Source organism: Typha angustifolia, chromosome 12 (assembly GCF_048772165.1).
Source record: "Typha angustifolia cultivar Huaian chromosome 12, ASM4877216v1, whole genome shotgun sequence".
NCBI classification, from domain to species: domain Eukaryota; kingdom Viridiplantae; phylum Streptophyta; class Magnoliopsida; order Poales; family Typhaceae; genus Typha; species Typha angustifolia.
In genome coordinates, this window is record NC_133250.1 from 10,856,763 (window position 1) to 10,874,403 (window position 17,641).

General features: G+C 41.5%; 5 protein-coding genes across 6 annotated transcripts; 3 read left to right on the forward strand and 2 right to left on the reverse strand.

The window, feature by feature from the left end:
- Window positions 1-313: 313 nt before the first annotated feature.
- On the forward strand, window positions 314-2,090 carry LOC140772451 (PTI1-like tyrosine-protein kinase At3g15890). Of its 2 annotated transcripts, none has more exons than XM_073114526.1 (5): window positions 314-432; window positions 528-675; window positions 776-1,038; window positions 1,133-1,523; window positions 1,617-2,090. In XM_073114526.1, exons 1-5 carry the CDS (start codon window positions 383-385, stop codon window positions 1,956-1,958), a joined length of 1,194 nt encoding a protein of 397 aa, XP_072970627.1. In that variant the 5' UTR covers window positions 314-382; the 3' UTR covers window positions 1,959-2,090. The 2 variants fall into 2 exon arrangements, with proteins under 2 accessions (XP_072970627.1, XP_072970626.1); XM_073114525.1 differs by having other exon boundaries at window positions 330-432; window positions 516-675.
- A 610-nt stretch (window positions 2,091-2,700) lies between these two features.
- On the forward strand, window positions 2,701-5,959 carry LOC140771894 (probable receptor-like serine/threonine-protein kinase At5g57670). Its single transcript, XM_073113715.1, has 11 exons — window positions 2,701-3,214; window positions 3,300-3,409; window positions 3,492-3,610; window positions 3,703-3,824; window positions 3,896-4,309; window positions 4,408-4,662; window positions 4,748-4,905; window positions 4,993-5,072; window positions 5,277-5,412; window positions 5,498-5,647; window positions 5,722-5,959. The coding sequence occupies exons 1-11, from the start codon at window positions 3,070-3,072 to the stop codon at window positions 5,842-5,844; spliced, it is 1,812 nt and encodes a 603-aa protein (XP_072969816.1). The 5' UTR covers window positions 2,701-3,069; the 3' UTR covers window positions 5,845-5,959.
- A 151-nt stretch (window positions 5,960-6,110) lies between these two features.
- On the reverse strand, window positions 6,111-7,440 carry LOC140771895 (zinc finger protein CONSTANS-LIKE 4-like). Its single transcript, XM_073113717.1, has 2 exons — window positions 6,680-7,440; window positions 6,111-6,591 (listed from the first exon to the last, which is right to left on the reverse strand). Exons 1-2 carry the CDS (start codon window positions 7,334-7,336, stop codon window positions 6,256-6,258), a joined length of 993 nt encoding a protein of 330 aa, XP_072969818.1. The 5' UTR covers window positions 7,337-7,440; the 3' UTR covers window positions 6,111-6,255.
- Window positions 7,441-12,050: 4,610 nt separating this feature from the next.
- Window positions 12,051-12,926, forward strand: LOC140772256 (early nodulin-like protein 14). Its single transcript, XM_073114235.1, has 2 exons — window positions 12,051-12,329; window positions 12,441-12,926. The coding sequence occupies exons 1-2, from the start codon at window positions 12,146-12,148 to the stop codon at window positions 12,800-12,802; spliced, it is 546 nt and encodes a 181-aa protein (XP_072970336.1). The 5' UTR covers window positions 12,051-12,145; the 3' UTR covers window positions 12,803-12,926.
- An 877-nt stretch (window positions 12,927-13,803) lies between these two features.
- LOC140772592 (magnesium transporter MRS2-1-like) lies at window positions 13,804-17,024 on the reverse strand. The gene is made up of 5 exons (XM_073114736.1): window positions 16,369-17,024; window positions 15,191-15,319; window positions 14,779-15,114; window positions 14,645-14,692; window positions 13,804-14,217 (listed from the first exon to the last, which is right to left on the reverse strand). The coding sequence occupies exons 1-5, from the start codon at window positions 16,927-16,929 to the stop codon at window positions 13,987-13,989; spliced, it is 1,305 nt and encodes a 434-aa protein (XP_072970837.1). The 5' UTR covers window positions 16,930-17,024; the 3' UTR covers window positions 13,804-13,986.
- Window positions 17,025-17,641: the final 617 nt, after the last annotated feature.

A 17,641-nucleotide genomic window follows, 5' to 3' on the forward strand; every position in this document is an offset into this window, starting at 1 on the left:
GTAGGTTAACGGTCGGATCCTACTACTAGCTATAGAAATTGGAGTTACTACTTGATCCGTAATAAATCAAAGAGGGCACCTCTCAGAAATCCATATATAGGCCGTTTGTTTGAGATCAAATATTTGGGCCCATAATATGATAGTTACATGGGCCTGCTCCTCGGTCAACCTACTCCGTCCCTCCACGTGGCACCCTGAGGTGTTCAAATACAAGTGGGCTCCACCATGTATGCTGCCGCGTGGACACCTATTAGTTTGTTCGGCCGGCCACGGACGGCCCAGGTTCTTCTCATTTTCCATCTCCCATGGTTCTGACGGCAAAGGGATATAAACACACGAGGAAGCTAATTAACGTTAAGGAGATAGTCGGTAAGACGAGGATATGGGCTCATTCATGAGCTCGTGCTGTGGAAACGAGAAGGTAGAACATGGGTAAGTAAGTGTTATTTTTATTATTTTTTTAATTTCCCATTACTTAATCCATGATAATTTTCTTGATGCATGGCTTAATTTAGTTTGAATCATAGATTTGTCAGCGGAGGAATGAATAGTACGTGGAGAATATTCACCTACAAAGAGCTTTATTCTGCAACTAATGGGTTTAGCGAGGAGAATAAGCTCGGCGAAGGGGGCTTTGGAAGCGTTTACTGGGGAAAGACCACCGATGGCCTTCAGGTACGTACGTACGTACGTACTTGACTTTGTTATGAATAATTGATCTAGGATGTTACAACTCTAACATATAATCGATATACTGTTTGTTGAGTTTGAGCAGATAGCTGTGAAGAAATTGAAGGCCATGAACTCGAAAGCTGAGATGGAATTTGCTGTGGAGGTTGAAGTTTTGGCAAGAGTTCGCCATAAGAACTTGCTGGGTCTCAGAGGTTATTGTGCCGGAACGGATCAGAGGTTAATCGTCTATGACTACATGCCCAATCTCAGCGTTTTATCCCATTTACATGGCCAGTTTGCAAGCGAAGTGCAATTGGACTGGAACAAAAGGATGAACATCATAATGGGATCCGCACAAGGCCTAGTGTAATTAAGTTTCTTATATTAGTCTTTGCACATTGCTTGCTTCCTCTAGGTGGAATGTTGTATATGTTATGTATATCATATCAATGTTATGCAGATACTTGCACCACGAGGTGACTCCGCATATAATCCACCGCGACATCAAGGCCAGCAACGTCCTCCTTGACTCCGACTTCGAACCCCTCGTCGCCGACTTCGGCTTCGCCAAGCTCATCCCGGACGGCGTCAGCCACATGACGACCCGCGTCAAGGGCACCCTCGGCTACCTCGCCCCGGAGTACGCCATGTGGGGAAAAGTCTCCGATAGCTGCGACGTCTACAGCTTCGGAGTCCTCCTCCTCGAGCTCGTCTCCGGCCGCAAACCCATCGAGAAGCTCCCCGGAGGAATTAGGCGCACCATTACCGAGTGGGCTGAGCCGTTCATCTCCAGAGGTCGGATCCGGGACCTTGTCGACCCGAAACTACGTGGCAATTTTGATATGGCGGAGGTCATGATAAACTCACGATGGCTACTTCTATTGTTTTATATTTACATAAGAAGAAAGGAATTTATATTTAAAATCTTTCATATTCTGGCACAGATTACACGTGTCGTCGAGGCAGCCGTGCTCTGCGTGCAAGGGGAGCCGGAGAGGAGGCCGGACATGAGGGAGGTGGTGGAGATACTTCGAGGAAGTGGCGAGGTGATAAGAGGGAAGAAGAAGATGGATGGGGTGATGAGGTTGGAAAGTGTGAGGTATGGGGAGCATTTGATGGATATGGATGATGGTGATGATGATGAGGAGGAGGAGAAGAAGATGGCGTACTCAATGGAGAACGAGACTAGTGTTTATGGGGTGTTTGGGACCATGGAGGTGCAGAAGATGCATGACCCCTATCTGATGTACGGTGACAGGAGGAAGGTCATGAATGGGTTGCCATAATATATGATGAGAATAGTTTCTTCAAGAATTGTAATATCTTAACTGTATCAAGATTCATGTGTTGTTGTTTACATATCCTCTGTTGTGCAAAATTTAATCCTTTTGTAATCCAGCCTAAGTCATATTTTGTTAGATTTTTCATTTAAAACTAACAATACCAATGACCAAATTACAGAGCAGAGTAGAGCTTTCTACTATTCAACAGGTGCAGAGGAGGAAGAAGTAGGTAAGAAAATGAATTCCCTCCCAAAAGATGACATGGAGTGTTGTAAGTAATATGTTAAATGATTAAACTATCCCTTTCATCGTTAAATTTGGTTGTATATATGTGAGGATAATTAAGTCCTTTTATATTTTAATTAATAGTTGACTAGTGGCTGTAACTTGGTCCGATTACAATAAGATTAAGTTCTTAAATTTAAAAAATATTACCAGAGCAAGTTCTCTAAATAATTGTGCCTTTTTCTTAGATAAGGATTTGTGCAGCTAAAGTGATCTAAGGAATCACCACAATTCTTCCAGAATCTTAGGACAGACAAAGAGAACCACTATGCTAGGACCCTCCATTCCACACATCATTTGGCCTCTCTTTTTCTCAAATCCTATTGCCCTCTCACCTTTTGCATGATTGCATCTCCTAACCTCTAATATCTCTTCAGTGGCTTAAAAAGGGAGAGGGCAAAAGCCATTATAGGAAGTGGAGCTCCAGTATGGTTAAAGACTAATAAGTGAGTTATGAACTTTTATCAGCACCTCCATGGCCACATGCTTTGGCTTCAACAACAAGATAAAAATCAATCTTCCAACCTTTGCTTCCACCCCAAACCTCCTCCTACCAACCACCATTATCTTCAATGGAAGCCAAAACAGTAATGAAAAGATCATCACCTCCCCATCCTATCTATTAATCAGAGAATTCATATCCTCTCCATCTACTCCTCTGGTATACTTCTTGAGCAAGCCTAGTTGAATGACAGCAAAATGGTGGTCTCCACATCCAACCTCCTTCAATCTCCATCCATGCAGCCTCTTCAAATTTAAACTTCACGGGTGTCGCTTTCCCTCCCTGCATTGCAAGAAAGAAACAAAGCCTTGATTCTTTTCTTCCAACATGGATACCATAGAGGAGTGCCCTCCGAGCTCTAGAATACTTGTCGGTGTCTCACTCGACGCTCGAGCAAGCATGGAGCTTCTATCGTGGGCGGTAGGAGTCGCGGCGCATACGAATGACACAGTCGTTGCGCTTCATGTTCTTGGTCAGTACTCTTTCAAGTTGGAGATAGATATGTTCATGCCTATGTTTAGTTGAATTTGTGTCACATTGGTGTGTACGAATGACAGTAGGGAAGGAAAGGAAGAAGATTAATTCCGAGAAGACTCGATTGCGTCAAGCTAAGGCATTTGTTATTTCAATGCTCGGAGAGTTTGTTGAGGCCAGTGAAAGGAAGCAGGTAAATTGATTCAAGGTTTGTGCTAACTAGTCTAAAATGAATTGAAATTGCTTGATATATTCGAAGATCCTTGATGTTATAGGTAAAGTTGGAGGCGAAGGTCAGGACTAGTTCTAGCATTGGAAGGGGTCTCATCGATGAAGCGGCTCATACTGAGGCCAGCTACCTTCTCGTTGGCAACTCAAGGAATTCAACTCAGAGGTGACACTATAATTGTCTTCATCTTCTATGTTATACACTCTTATTTCAGTCTGTTGACAATTAATTTGAGAGTAAACTTCTTTTGATTCTAGGAGCTCCTATGAAATTTCAAATTATTGCTTCATGTATGCTCCAAAAGGTTGCTCTGTAATCGCTATTGGGAAACAAGGTATGAGACAAAATGCAGCTGAATTGGATCCTGAGATGCATCAAGGTGAGAGAATTTAACTTCATTGCAATAAATTTTTGAACTTCATACTTATTCTTTTAGTTGGTGATTCACAGATAGTCGAATTTCAACTTCAAGATGGGATAAAAGTGACACCCATTTAGCTAAAAGTTTATCCCCTCTTCGGAAGCTCTTGAAAGCATACTCAAAGAGAGAAAAGTTGCAGTCTTTAAGTGAGAGCATAGATGAGAAGACCTCACCAAGAGCTGTGTTAGATGGACCAGAGGGAAGGCAACAAGTTCTTGAGGACTGTTCTAGTCCATCCAGTAATGACACTGGTGTTCGTAGCCGTAGGAACATTTGGCGCCGCTTATCCTTCATTCGGACGTTGTTTCCTTATTTCCGCTCGACGAGGGATTCAATCGGAAAGGAGAGCGATCTGTGTTCATCCTATACTGAAGAACAGAAGCCTTTGTGGAGATTATTTAGCTATCAAGAGATTTCAATTGCAACAGACAACTTCCACTCAGGTTAGAAAATTTAATCTCATGGATAACAAAAAGTATACCAATCCACACAACTACCTTCTTAATTAAGGTTTTTTTTTTAAATTTCATGTTTTAATTAGATAACATGGTGGGGAGAGGAGGATTTGCAGAAGTATATAAAGGGACACTTGATGATGGCCAATGTATAGCAGTCAAGAGATTGGCTAAAGGCAAGACAGATGAGAACAAGGAGAAAGAATTTCTCATAGAATTGGGCATACTTGGTCATGTTTGCCATCCAAATACAGCCTATTTACTAGGCTGCTGCATTGAGAATGGACTCCATCTAATATTTGAATTATGTCCCAATGGAACCCTGGCATCAGCTCTGCATGGTAAGGATTCTCCTACTTCCTAGTTCAATTTTCTTTTCAATATTTAAAAAGTGCAAGCTTAATAAAGACTTTGTAATGTTTTCAGGAAAAGATAACAAGCTTCTTGACTGGCCTGTGAGATATAAGATAGCAGTAGGGATTGCTAGAGGTCTGCATTACCTTCACAAGTGTTGCAGACATAGAGTCATTCATCGCGACATCAAGGCATCCAATGTTCTTCTAGGAGTGGACTTTGAACCCCAGGTTGGGCTTAATCGTCTCATACTCTTAAATTTACTACACTTCTCTGCATTTCTGCATCTCAGCCTGAAGTATACCTTCCTACCATAGATTTCAGATTTTGGACTGGCGAAATGGCTTCCAAAGCAATGGAGTCATCATTCTGTCATTCCAATTGAAGGCACTTTTGGGTAAAAATCTCGGCATCCTCCTTACAGAAGAATAAGTATAGTAGTAGTTTCAATATCTGCAACATGTTTGCTTACGACGTCGAATTATGTTACCATGAAGTCCTGATGACATTGATGTAGCTACATTATGGAAGACATGAGCAGCAACTGAGAGATACATGAAGGAGATCTACTGATAAAATTGTTTCTGAATTGTGAAAACAGGTATTTAGCACCAGAGTACTTCATGCATGGAATTGTTGATGAGAAGACAGACGTTTTCGCCTTCGGTGTTCTACTATTGGAGATCGTCACCGGAAGGAGGCCTGTGGATTCCTCGAAGCAAAACCTGATACAGTGGGTAAGTCTCTAACATTATCTTCATGTGTTTTGTGATCAAAACTAAGCTCATTTGTTGTTGTCTCTTGCTTCTATGCAATTACCAGGCGAAGCCACTTCTGGAGGCCGGCAAGATTACTGAACTGGCTGACCCAAATCTTCGCGGCGAGTATGACAGAGATCAGCTGCAGAGGCTAGTGCAGATTGCATCTAATTGCATTAGGCAGCCATCGATTTGGCGACCATCGATGAGCAAGGTAGGTCGAATCTTTACAAGAAATGCAAAAAAAACTAGATGAACTGCTGTCACAAAGAACTTGTGGACTTTCAGGTACTACATCTTCTATCAGGCAGCCATGACCTGAAGGCATCAGAAAGATGGAAGATGCTTGAAATTGAGGTTGATGAGATGGATGATTGCTCTCTGGACACTGATTGTTACTATCCCTACTAGTCATCTAACTTCACATAGGAGACCTTTTACTTTTTCTTTTTCTTTTTCCTTTTGGGAGCTGGCTTGATTTTGTTCTGAATGTTCCTAAGGTTGTAGTGAGGTTTGACTTGTGAGAGGGCAAGATGAAGGTGTTTGGTGCTTTGGTAATTTATGCGATATAAACTAATATTAAAAGATTTTGATTTCTCTGAACATTAGACATTGTTGGACTCTGCTTCCTTGTAGGCAATTCAGCAGTTAATTTGAGATGAAGAGAGGAGATGAGGTTAGCTCCAAGTAAATGCATGAAATCCACATAATAACCAAGCCCAAATATAGAATGTAAATCATTCCAAGAGCTCATTTCTAAAAGAGACGAAATTAATTGGATTTCCGTTGCCTATAAATAGGAGAGGCGAGTCCGGAATCATCTCAAAACGTAGGAACGACGCCGTAGCCAGGGGAGGAGAAGTAGATCTGATCGGCCTCCGCCTCCGGCTCGGCCTCCGTCCGCTTCGCGAACCTTCCCTTGATCCGTGGCCGCGCCTCCGCATACGCCTTCCTCGACGCGTATCGGATCGTCTTCTCGAACCTTCGGTTCTTCCTCTTCTCCCTGTACCTCAGCACCCTCGCCTCTCGATCCACCGCCGCACTCGGTATCGTCATCGGCGCCGCCACCTTTTCCCCTCCTTTTCCGCCGCCGTAAGGCTTCGTGACGTCGGCGACGCCGCTCGCGTCCGGAACCACCCCGACCTCAGACGACGACATCTGAGAAGATTTCAAACAGAAATAGTCAATAAGCAGGCCGATCGATTGAGGAATCAGGTATGTATCTGGAATTTTCTTTGTGATTTACGCTGTGGCTAAGGGATTGGGCGGGGAATGCCGTGTATGACGGCTTGAACCCCACGCCGGCGCCGGCGGACTTGGCGTGGACTGGGACGACGCTGTCGGTGTGGCGGTAGCGGGCGTCCATGGAGGAGGCATAATCCAGATCCAGGTAGGGTTCCACGTCGGAGAAGAAGTAGTCGCCGGATCTGACATCCGTCCCCTCCATCGCCCCCTTGAGGTTCGTACTAGGCTTGCCGTTTGGGTTCGGGATGAGCCACGTGGCGGCATCCGCCTCCGCCTCCTTCTCCTCCTCCACGTCTTCGTCCTCGTTGGCTACCTTGAATAGACCGCCGTCGGCGGAAGCGGATGTCAGGGGGTGGAGGAAGGGGACGATGGGGACGCGCACGTGGCGGCGGGCAAGGGGGTTAGCGTCGTGGATGTCGGCGTCGCACGTGACACAGAGGGAGGCGGCGTCCGCCTTGCACGTGATGGCGGCGGGAGCCTGCTCACACACCTCGCACACCCACACCCGCTCGTGCCGCGAGGCAAGCTTGTTCGCCCCGTGCACGCGTGCGTCGCACGTGCCGCACAGGTACGCCGCGTCCGCTTGGCAGTACACTTGCGCCGGCAAGGAGTTGCACGAGTCGCATACCCTTGCGTCCAACCCCCAGTACCTCACCATGCCTCTTCCCTCTCAGTTTCTTCTCCGGTTTCAAAGTTTTGGTCCCCTTTCTCTTCTGCTACTGGCCTACCACTATTGGTTCCTACCTCTGTGTTGGGGAAGTGGGGATTGGTCAGAGATGTCTATCTTATTGGGAGGTAGAGAGGAGTACATGATTAGGTTGGACACGTGGAGGCGTAAAGGCCACGTATTATAGTCGGCCTGGAGAGTTGAGGGAGCTGTCCTTGGTCTGTGCCTAAACATGAGGCCCCACATAGAGAGGTAGGCCATAGGACGGAGGTTTCGACACTTCCCGTCCCGGTACTGAGATCGATTCAACTTCCAAACTCTACGGTGAACCCAATCTGAACCCGAAGTATTATTACTCCTTATTACATTTATAGGGAAAACGACTGCATGCATTGAACTTTTGCAAGTATCCAATCCACGGTAGAAACTAGTTTATACTAAGGTCAATTCGGTTCGGTTCAAAGGAGCATGGTTTCTTTCTATGACGGATCACATCTGATATAATTTTTGTGGTCCGCGTTTAATCTCTTAAGACAGGTATCAGGAAACCGATCGTGCTTCGGTGCGATCGTCTGATCGGATGCACTTTGGAAATAACAGTGACCTTTTCCAACATCTTACCGCCACTGTCACTTCCCAGTGTGTTTTACCGTTGCCCTGGCGAAGAACAATTTTTTCTTTTCTTTTTTCTTTTTTAATTTAAAGAACAACTGGTGACCCTAGGCGATTTGATCCTGTGTCGCGTTATTTTCCGAGTTGCGTCACAGTGAAAACGACGCTCCTTTTAAGAACAGAGACAGACTAGTAATCTTTCCACTCTTGTGACGAGCGTGCTGCCGTCAACATGCACTTGTTACGGATCCCCAACAGAGTGGGAAGCAATCCCCTCGGCCTCTCTAGTCGCCACGTGTGCGTGGAGACTCGGATTTGGGATGCCTAAGCGTGTATTAATGTGAACGTGTAGGGTGAGGAACCGAAGGTTGCAAAAGGTTTTGTAAAGCCGCATGTGATTATTGGGGAGATTGTTGGAAGAGAGTGAGTACGGAGTGGTCACATGGGGGGCACCTCTTGAGCACAATAGATTTTTTAGATTTACCGAATGAGGCACTGATTCATTGGTCGGCTATCGGGTGTTGTTGTCTTTTTCACTATTCATTTTAATCTTAACAACTTTATTTCTTCTTTTATTGGAGAATTAATAAAAAAAATCTTTTACTTTTTTTTTGGATTTTATATTATGACCTATCATTTTCTTTATAATTTTAATTTAACACTATGATATTATTTTAACTAATTAATATAAATCAAAATATTAAAATATTAATTTATTATCTTTTTCAACCACCTCCTTTCTCTATCACTGTTGCTGTTACTTTCCTCTGTCTTCTTTATCTAGTTTTCTTACTTCCTCCTCCTTTATCTATCTTTCCTCGAGGAAGTTAGAGCTTTTAGTACTTATTCTCTACTTTATTTTAAATCCTCCTCTCTACCTCTCTTTCTAATTAGTTTCTATCTAATTTATTAGATGATTATTAAAGTAAGGAAGATGAAACAAAAGGAGATAGAGATGACAACAATAATTTATATATTTAAAAATTATTATATATATCGTAACAAAATATTCTTTTACTAATACCTTTCAAATTAGAATTATAGAAAAAAAAATTAAAGTTCAAATTATAAAATTCTCTACTTTTTATTATCAATAAATTCTTACTATATGAATATTTATTAAGAACAGTTATACTAAGAATTCCTAAATTATTGTATGTATATATAATTTATTAAGAACAGTTCTCTCTCTCTCTCTCTCTCTCTCTCTCTATATATATATATATATGTATATATATATATAAACATATTGATCACCTAAATAACGGAAAATCTCTAAAATACTCTTTTTGTTAGATTTTAGGTATTTATTTTTTCCATAAATTGTCACGATGTGAGTGGTGGCGATGGAAGATTAGATTCTCATACCGGGTATATCTCGACGAGTATCAAAGTATACAGTATGGTCAAAGTATACAGGATGGTCCATATGACACTTCTTCAAAGTATGCAACCTTTTTTATCCTTAAGGCTGTATGATGAAATGAACAAGAGAGGTTGGATACAGGGTCTTACGGTCTTGTTTATGTACTAAAATCAGAAAATTGCTTGAAGGATAAAGAGAGTGTGTTTGTCAAAATTTTAGATGTAGGTCTCCAACCGGAAGCCTAGTTAGTGCATTGATACACCCTATTTTAGAACATTCTTGTTGATTTTGGTAGTACTAATCTTATATTAACTCATCAACTATATAAAAACTCAAGTTACTAGTGAACAATGACTTTTATATTTTATATTTTATATTCTAACACCTTATATTACCTCTCGAATATCTCATTATTTCCGCATAAAACAGAAGTCTTAAGGGCTGTAAAATTGTTTGCTTGATCCATGAAGCGAATCATGCATGCATATAGGACTAGTGAAGCACACAATAACGGAGATAATGGGGATTTCCTGCTAACAACAATGGAGATGAAGGTGGCGATGTGATTCCCGAACAAGGGAATCAAATTATTAACTTCCCAGTTGAATGCCCATTGTCATAAAACTTGTGATGAAGGCACTCCCACAACCGGCACGGCGACGATCCCAGGCCGCCGAGCAGCTGCGAAGAGAACGATCTGGCGGCGAGGGCGACACCACTGCCGAGTTCGGTTTCTCCTCCACTATGGAAGCCTCGAGAGACGCTCCTCCCCTATGTTTTCGAGCTTCTTCGACGACGACAGAAGAGAGAAAAGGTTTTGGCTTTTGACGGGGATTGAACAAAAGTGCTACTACTGTTAGGAATCGTTATTAACGTCCTTTCATGTTGAAGAGGACCTCTAAGGAGACGGTAATGGAGGAAAAAGACTTTGACCTCATCGGAGCAAGAGTGTCGTGTGGTCTTCTGAAGTGGATACTAAATTCAAGGTGATCATGCCTATATATAATCAAACAGTTTGAAAGAGTAGCAATTGCATTGCGACACATAGAAGTAGAAAAAGACTACAATTCAGCATCAAGCCATTAACACCACTTTAACAATTTCATAAAGGTTGATAGGAGTAGCAATTACATCAATTACTGCAAAATTAGCTCAAGCAGCAATTATATTAGGTGGTTACATATGACCCTCATTAAAAAGATAAACCTAATCTTACAGTAACGATGACCTAAGTATAGCTAATATAGTAGCGCTTGAGTGCAAAGTAAACTAAGTTATCACAAAAGCATATTATCTTAGCCCCTGCAGTTAGAGAGAAAATATTAAGGCTTTAGAAACAAAATAATTAAAAATATATACATCCGTTGTTCTTATCACATAAAACTTGAAATTGATGGTTGTTCTTATCTATCGTCTAAATGATGTAGATTAACGGGTGACTTTTCTTCAGACTGTTGAAAACAAGATTAACAATTGTAACTCTCTGGAGTTTCCGAGTGTTGAAATAGTTGCTTTTTAATCTCTTTCTCTGGTAGTATAAATAATAATATAAAAAAATTAAGGGCGGAATTAGAAAGGGGCCCTCCTCCCACTATTTCGCAAAACATTCATATACCCCACTGTACTATATAACTATTTTTATTAATTTAATTTTGTTAGCGCCTTAGTTTAAGCTTTTAAATTTTTTTACCCCGCTAATTATTTTTGCTGCTATTAGGGAAATTAATAGTTAAACATCAACAAGATTTTAACCATTTTCACAATTCTATCTAATAGATGTAACCTTAGTAGCTAAGCTAATAGTAATTAGTAGCAGCTAAGCTTGAGTATTTTTTTTATAACATATGCTATTACCTAATACATACATACATACATACATACATATATATATATATATATAGGATATAGTTAACTTGGCGACCTAGTATATGTTAACAAATAAAAAAAAGGATGTCCAAGAAGAGGTCACCTAAACTTGTGTGATATCATATATTTGATATAACACATAACTATGTCATCTCATCTAAGAAATGTAAACTTGAGTAGTGCTTAGTAGCAGCTAATCTTGAGCGCAAAATAAGCTCAAACTAAAACATCAGCATCTAAACCCTCCTGCAATCAAAAACAGAATGCTAAATAATTTAATTAGAAGCTAAATGATTACATTGACAATAAGATTTTTGTAATGAGTTTTCTGTTATCCCCCTTTATTTTATTTTTATAAAAATATTCATATACTTTTTTTATATTATTTTACCTCCGATCCTTGATGCTTTTAATTTTTTTTTTCACCTCTGCTAGTCGATCTTTTTTTTAATTCTCTTTTCAGTTGCTAGTTAACTTGAAATGATTTTCTGATGCGCAAATAGAATTTCCGTAAAGTAACTATATTTAATGATAGTAGAATAACAATACTTAATTTTCTTTATCAGAGATTAAAATATATAAGTTAACAACAGTTTTCTTTTTAATCTTGTGATTAATAATAATATATGATGTGATGTGTTTTTTTTTAAATTATTTAATAGATAATTAAATAGAAGATTGGTAATTGATCGACTCTATCTGAACGTTGTAAGCATAATTGATCGACTCTATTGCCGACCGTTAGACTACTAACCGACAGAACAATGCGTCGAGAAACGTAGCAGGCACTTCCAAACCCTTCACTTCCAACGGCTAGTTTCCTCTCTCTTCCTCCCTTTAAATAACCCAAATCACTACCCATATCTCCATAATATACTTCTCCTTCTCTCTACCTCGAAGCTTTGTTAGCTCTCTTGTATCTATCTCTCTCTTGAATCAAACGTCAACCTCTCTACATGGCATCAATGTCTTCTTCCCTCCTCTTCTTCTCCACTTTTCTCCTCATCAGCAGCATCAGCTCAGAGGCTAAAGACTTCTTGGTTGGAGGCAGCACCGACTCCTGGAAGATCCCAACATCTACGTCAGACACCCTCAACAAATGGGCAGAGGCAAATCGGTTCCAAGTCGGCGACTCCCTCGGTAAACATCCGTTATTATCTATCTAAAATCTCCCCTGTTCTTTTATCAAGAACAGAGTACAATTGTCAGTTTGTAATAACATATGGGTACTTCCTAAATTCTTATCAATAGTGTGGAGGTATGAGGCTGCGAAGGACTCTGTTCTCCAAGTCACAAGGGAAGACTACTTGAGCTGCAACACGTCGAACCCGATCGCGGCGCACAAGGACGGGACGACGGTGGTGAGCTTTCACCGGTCCGGCGCGTACTACTTCGTCAGCGGAGCCGAGGGGGCTTGCCAGAAGGGACAGAAGATGATCGTGGTGGTGATGTCGGAGAGGCACGCGCTTCGCGGGATCTCCCCGGCGCCGGCGCCGGTGGATTATGAGGGCCCTGCCATTGCTCCCACTAGTGGGTCTAATGGGGTGGCGGTGGTTAAGAGAGGAGTTTTGGGTGCTTTGGTTGTTTTGGGGATGATGGGGTTCGCTTTCTGAGTGATTTGAACTAATTATTGGGTAATTAGTGGAGTTTCATAGTTTTGGTTTAGAATAGGAGGAAAGATGTCGTTCATTCTATTGATTTAATTCATATTGATGCCTCATCGTTTGTACTTTTTCATTCGAATCGGTGAAATGTCATTTTAAATTCAACTCGGCTTCAGCTCGTAGCAAATTCATCCTACTTCGCGCTTAGAGAATCCCAACTCTGAGAACAGTCCCCTCAAACAACCACGTGGCGGCGCATGTAGACATGTCAGCCTCCTACGTGTCTCTCTTCCTCGCCTCCTCCTACCGCTTACTAAGCACCTTAAATCTCCATGAAAAGAGAGACAAAGAAAGAGAGAAGCAGGCCAAAAGGGAGAAGAGAATAACAGAGTAGAGAGTAAAAGGTAAAAAGGAGGAGGAGGAAAGAGAAAGGAGGGAATCACCATGTCTACTAGTGATACTGCGGGTGCTCTGCGGCGGCGGATGCCCTTCAGCAACACCACCATGGCCGTAGGTGGAGCCCTCGCCGTCGGCGCCGTGGGCTACTACATGTTATATCACAGGCCGAGGGCCCGCGACTCCCATGGCAATACCGCCAGGGCCGGCGACGTCGTTGATAGAAACCGCAGAGGTTAAAGTTAGTAGAGAGAGCTTCTTCTCCCACTGGGTGTGGGTCATGGAGATGTTGAAGATGTTGGTTTTCTAGCTTTTCTAGATTTAGATGTGTTATGAACTTAGAATCTATCTATCTATCAATCTATCTATCTATCTTTGTTCCAGCAGTCATGTTCATGGACAAGTTAGCCTTCCAAACGAGATGTACAACAACAATATATACAACTTGAATGGATTTCTTTCCTATGTTACTCCAATATCATCAATTTCTCTGAACAATCGATCGAGAGTAAATACAAACTTCTTTTTTTTTGGGTTTGAGAATGTTTTTAGACATGATGAAGCTGATGATCATCGATGAGAAAGCAATGTAAAGAATATGATGACATCTCAACTGAAATTTTGAGCTTATTCCCATCTCAACATTAGTAGTTACCAACAGTTGCATTTGCACATTTGGACTATGAACATCAAAGAAAATTATTAATTATGTATACAAAAGAAAAATTGATTGGAAAAGCTTTACCCATTTTGAGTAACCCAATGAATGACAAAACAAATTGAGCTACCCAAAGAATTTACATGGACATTAGTCGTTTGTACCTGAAGAAGAAAAGGAACAAGCAAAAAATTATTAGACCACTCAACCCAGTAATTATCAGCACCCATTGGAATGCACCAGGTTCATCAAATAATGGTATGGCAAAATTCATCCCAAAGATTCCAGCAATCACGCCAAATATGGCAACCACAAATGTTGCAGTTGTCAGCAGTAGCTCGAACTGTATCAGCTGATTCCGGACATTATCCTATATTTTAAAAAAAAATCACACAATCAAATCTGATGTTATCGAATAATGAGCACCTTTAGATATAGTTCCATTAAAATTTATCTCAAAGCATGTCATCATCTGTACATGGCGATAAAATTTCTGCCAGATGTAATTTAGAACATTTCTGAACATAGCCACCAAAATTGAAGAAGTATATTTGGTTTCTATAAGTTTGATTTACTTGTGCTGGTCATTAGACAGAACAAGTTGAGCAATCCAAGACTTGAAAGTGAACTTTGTCAGTATGAAGAACGTAGCAGTTTTCGGGATTAAAATTCTAGCAATGGCCGGAGACAGAGCATTCAACTATGATCGACCAACTAAGCATGCTGATATGAACTTTGGGCATAAACAATTTTCTCAAATCAGAACATTCAATCTTGGTGTATGTGCGTGAAATTACCAGTTGAATGTTGATGAAATCTTCAGTGTCGTCAATATACTCCTTGAGCTGAAAAGCGAGGAAACAAGATTACGCCGTTTAGTGCAACTAGGCATATTAAGGATAGATTACAAGTCAAGCAGACAGCCTGTTACCGAGGTCAACTTGTTAAGAGTGTTGTCAATGACCACAAAATATGCTTCCAGTAACATTTCCAGCTCCTCTATGTGTTCTGTAGTGCCCTCGGAACTCCTCACACTATCATGCCTGCTCCTAGAAAAGCTCGAGGCCTTGTCGAGCCTCCTTGATTCAGGTGGGGAAGAAACAGGTGAAACAGGTGCAGAAACTGACAATCCACCACCCGTGTTGTTGCATCCTAAAAAAGACTGATCAGCAAAGAATGATGTTTCCATTCGCCTTTTCTTCTCGGTGAGATACATTTCGGCCATATCACCATCATCATCCATCAGTTGCTCTATTTCATCCCTGACCTGCGTAGTGTTTGAACAAAATTCAGATGCTACTGGCAGATGATAATAAAATGACAAGCAGAACATATAGATTTACCTTCTGCACTCTCCGAGTCAATGCGACGAGTCTACTTTTTAGACGGCGTACACGCTCCAAGTTTAGAGTACTTATTTTTGATGTTAGCTCATCTAACAAGGGGTATGCTTCAATTTCAAGTTCTGCCGCCTGATTAATGAAACCAAAATGGCAAAAAACCTTTAGCTTCCACTATGCTTCAACATTGAATTAATTCGATAAAATGGACATTTGTAAATTGAGTCCAAACAGAAGCAGATAAGCTAACATCACATGTAATTAACATTAACTGGAAGAAGTCAGGAACAATCACATTCCTGGGAGGACCCAAGATCCCTTGCAGAAGATTGATCAAGAGAAATAATCATGGACAGTAGCAAAGAAGTGTGGCAATCAAGTTATTACTACAAATAAAATACAATCAAGTTAGCTTTCTAGCTCAGGGAAGTGAGAGTCAATCATCAAAAGATAGGATGCGCCACAATAGAACTTCAAAGGATTTCTTTCCAATGTTTTCCCATGAGCCACTTGTGCTGCCTGAAGCTCATTCTATCATATCCTGACATCAAGCCCTAATTTCTCCGACTCTATAGCCAATCCCTCTTAGAGGTAAAACCCAAGGTAGTATCAATAGATATAGTCAATGATACAAATGTAACTGCTCTTTTACGGTGCAGTCAACGTATTAATCATTTGTGGGTCAACTGCTAGAACAGATGAACGTGTTTCTCTACCTACCAGTCAGAGATTAATGGACTGACATCCACACTCCCTAATCTTATGTTTCTATCTATTCTTTCCTCATCAAAATAGGGATTTTTCCTCCTTAATTCTAATTCGAAAACCTAGAACTATCAGACAAACATGAAAGCTTCTTTTCTAATTTCTCATCCAAAAAGATCTTTTTCTCCTTAATTCGACTTAGATAGATATCATCCATAAGCGGCAACACAGACCAAAACTCTAAAAAAAATTTCTGCTGCGCATCGGGAAGGGGCTTTTCTCCTTATAGTTTTAAACCTCAAAGCTTCAATCTTTTTCTCATGACAAAGGGATCTTTCCCTTCAATTCTAGTCAGAAACCATACAATCATCGGATAGAAGTGACATCCAAGAAGAAAACCGCAAAATTTTCATCCTCTTCCCATCGAAAGGGGGGGATTTTCTCCTTAATTCTACTTAGAAACCCTAGAACCATACCTGCGCATCGAGGAAGGTGCATGCCGCCTCGAGGGCGAGCTCGAGTGCGCGGAACTCGAAGGGGAGGTAATCCGGCGATGCGGGGTCGGAGGAATTCGCAGCGAGGCGGCGCTGGAGCTCGACCACGTAATGGAGCACGTAGGAATCGAGGGAGTTCAGTAATAGCACTTCATCAGCGGTTATGATGCACCTGATCTGCTCGAGATTCACGACGATCGCCTTCTCCCTCCCAAGGATCGTGGAGGGGTACACGAATAGGGGGTCCAGGAGGCGGAGGTCACGCGCGGGGAGGTCGCACCGCCGCATTATGGTGAGCTTGTCGACCTCCATGACCTGGGAGCCGCCGGTGGAGGCGTCTACTCGGATCCAGGACCGGAGTCCGCCACCCCGCTTCTTGAGTCCGAGGACGTCCAGGCCATGGAAGAGAGGACGGCGGCCGCTGGAACCGGAGGTCGTGGTGACACCGCCGCCTATAGCAGCGGTGGAGGAGGGGCGAGGGAGGGATGCGGACGGCTGCGGCGAGGGATTTGATCGAAGCAGTGGCTCCTTCGCCTCCGCCATGAAACAGAAGAGAAGAGAAGAGAAGAGAAGAGAAAAAGAGGAGAGAAGAGAAGAAATCAAGAAAGAGATAAAAAAATGTCTCCTTTTTGTTTGTTCGTTCGCACTCTCGCTTATTAATTGAGGACGAGGGTTTTCTAGGCACGTGGCATAAGGAAACTGTTTGCACCGTATTTCGTATAGGCGGAAGAATAACCTCCTTAATAAGTTTGCTACCCAACTAATTATCCAATATTATATTAATATTTTATTTTATTTTATTTTTTTCTCAAAGGATAATATAATTTGAGAGAGTAACACAATTACAAATAGGTGTTATAATTATGTCATCGTCAACTAAACTTCCAGACCATGATCTTATATTCTTAGCCATATTATTATATAATGCACACAAATATGATCATGACATGTTTTTTTTTTAATTAAATCTAAAAATTGTAAGAAAAAATTGGTTGCTATGTGGGCTTAGATATGGGGCCTAGGAATGGGCCCATTACACATACACCAAATACAAGCTCCCAAATTACCTAAGTCTTACTTATCCCATAGTTTTTTGTTTTATTAATTATCTTATCATGAGACTTTCAATTATTGCTCATCTTGAGTGCCATAATAGGGCAATATAATGTCATAATTGTCATAAAGTTCATAATGGGTTCCATAAGGTAGTAATAATTATCTCCTCTTTTTCTCTAACTTATTTTGTTTCACTTTT

What these genes read in the sequence shown, in the direction of transcription:
- LOC140772451 (XM_073114525.1), top strand. Translation starts at nt 383, where the DNA reads ATGGGCTCATTCATGAGCTCGTGCTGTGGAAACGAGAAGGTAGAACAT. An exon ending in AACGAGAAGGTAGAACATGG is followed by an intron (nt 433 to 515) that starts GTAAGTAAGTGT and finishes GGCTTAATTTAG; the next exon opens with TTTGAATCATAGATTTGTCA. An exon ending in GGATCCGCACAAGGCCTAGT is followed by an intron (nt 1,039 to 1,132) that starts GTAATTAAGTTT and finishes AATGTTATGCAG; the next exon opens with ATACTTGCACCACGAGGTGA.
- LOC140771894 (XM_073113715.1), top strand. Translation starts at nt 3,070, where the DNA reads ATGGATACCATAGAGGAGTGCCCTCCGAGCTCTAGAATACTTGTCGGT. An exon ending in AGGCCAGTGAAAGGAAGCAG is followed by an intron (nt 3,410 to 3,491) that starts GTAAATTGATTC and finishes TTGATGTTATAG; the next exon opens with GTAAAGTTGGAGGCGAAGGT. An exon ending in GAGTGGACTTTGAACCCCAG is followed by an intron (nt 4,906 to 4,992) that starts GTTGGGCTTAAT and finishes TTCCTACCATAG; the next exon opens with ATTTCAGATTTTGGACTGGC.
- LOC140771895 (XM_073113717.1), bottom strand. Translation starts at nt 7,336, where the DNA reads ATGGTGAGGTACTGGGGGTTGGACGCAAGGGTATGCGACTCGTGCAAC. An exon ending in CCCAATCCCTTAGCCACAGC is followed by an intron (nt 6,592 to 6,679) that starts GTAAATCACAAA and finishes AAATCTTCTCAG; the next exon opens with ATGTCGTCGTCTGAGGTCGG.
- LOC140772256 (XM_073114235.1), top strand. Translation starts at nt 12,146, where the DNA reads ATGGCATCAATGTCTTCTTCCCTCCTCTTCTTCTCCACTTTTCTCCTC. An exon ending in CCAAGTCGGCGACTCCCTCG is followed by an intron (nt 12,330 to 12,440) that starts GTAAACATCCGT and finishes TCTTATCAATAG; the next exon opens with TGTGGAGGTATGAGGCTGCG.
- LOC140772592 (XM_073114736.1), bottom strand. Translation starts at nt 16,929, where the DNA reads ATGGCGGAGGCGAAGGAGCCACTGCTTCGATCAAATCCCTCGCCGCAG. An exon ending in GCACCTTCCTCGATGCGCAG is followed by an intron (nt 15,320 to 16,368) that starts GTATGGTTCTAG and finishes TTCATTAATCAG; the next exon opens with GCGGCAGAACTTGAAATTGA. An exon ending in CTCTTAACAAGTTGACCTCG is followed by an intron (nt 14,693 to 14,778) that starts GTAACAGGCTGT and finishes CTCGCTTTTCAG; the next exon opens with CTCAAGGAGTATATTGACGA.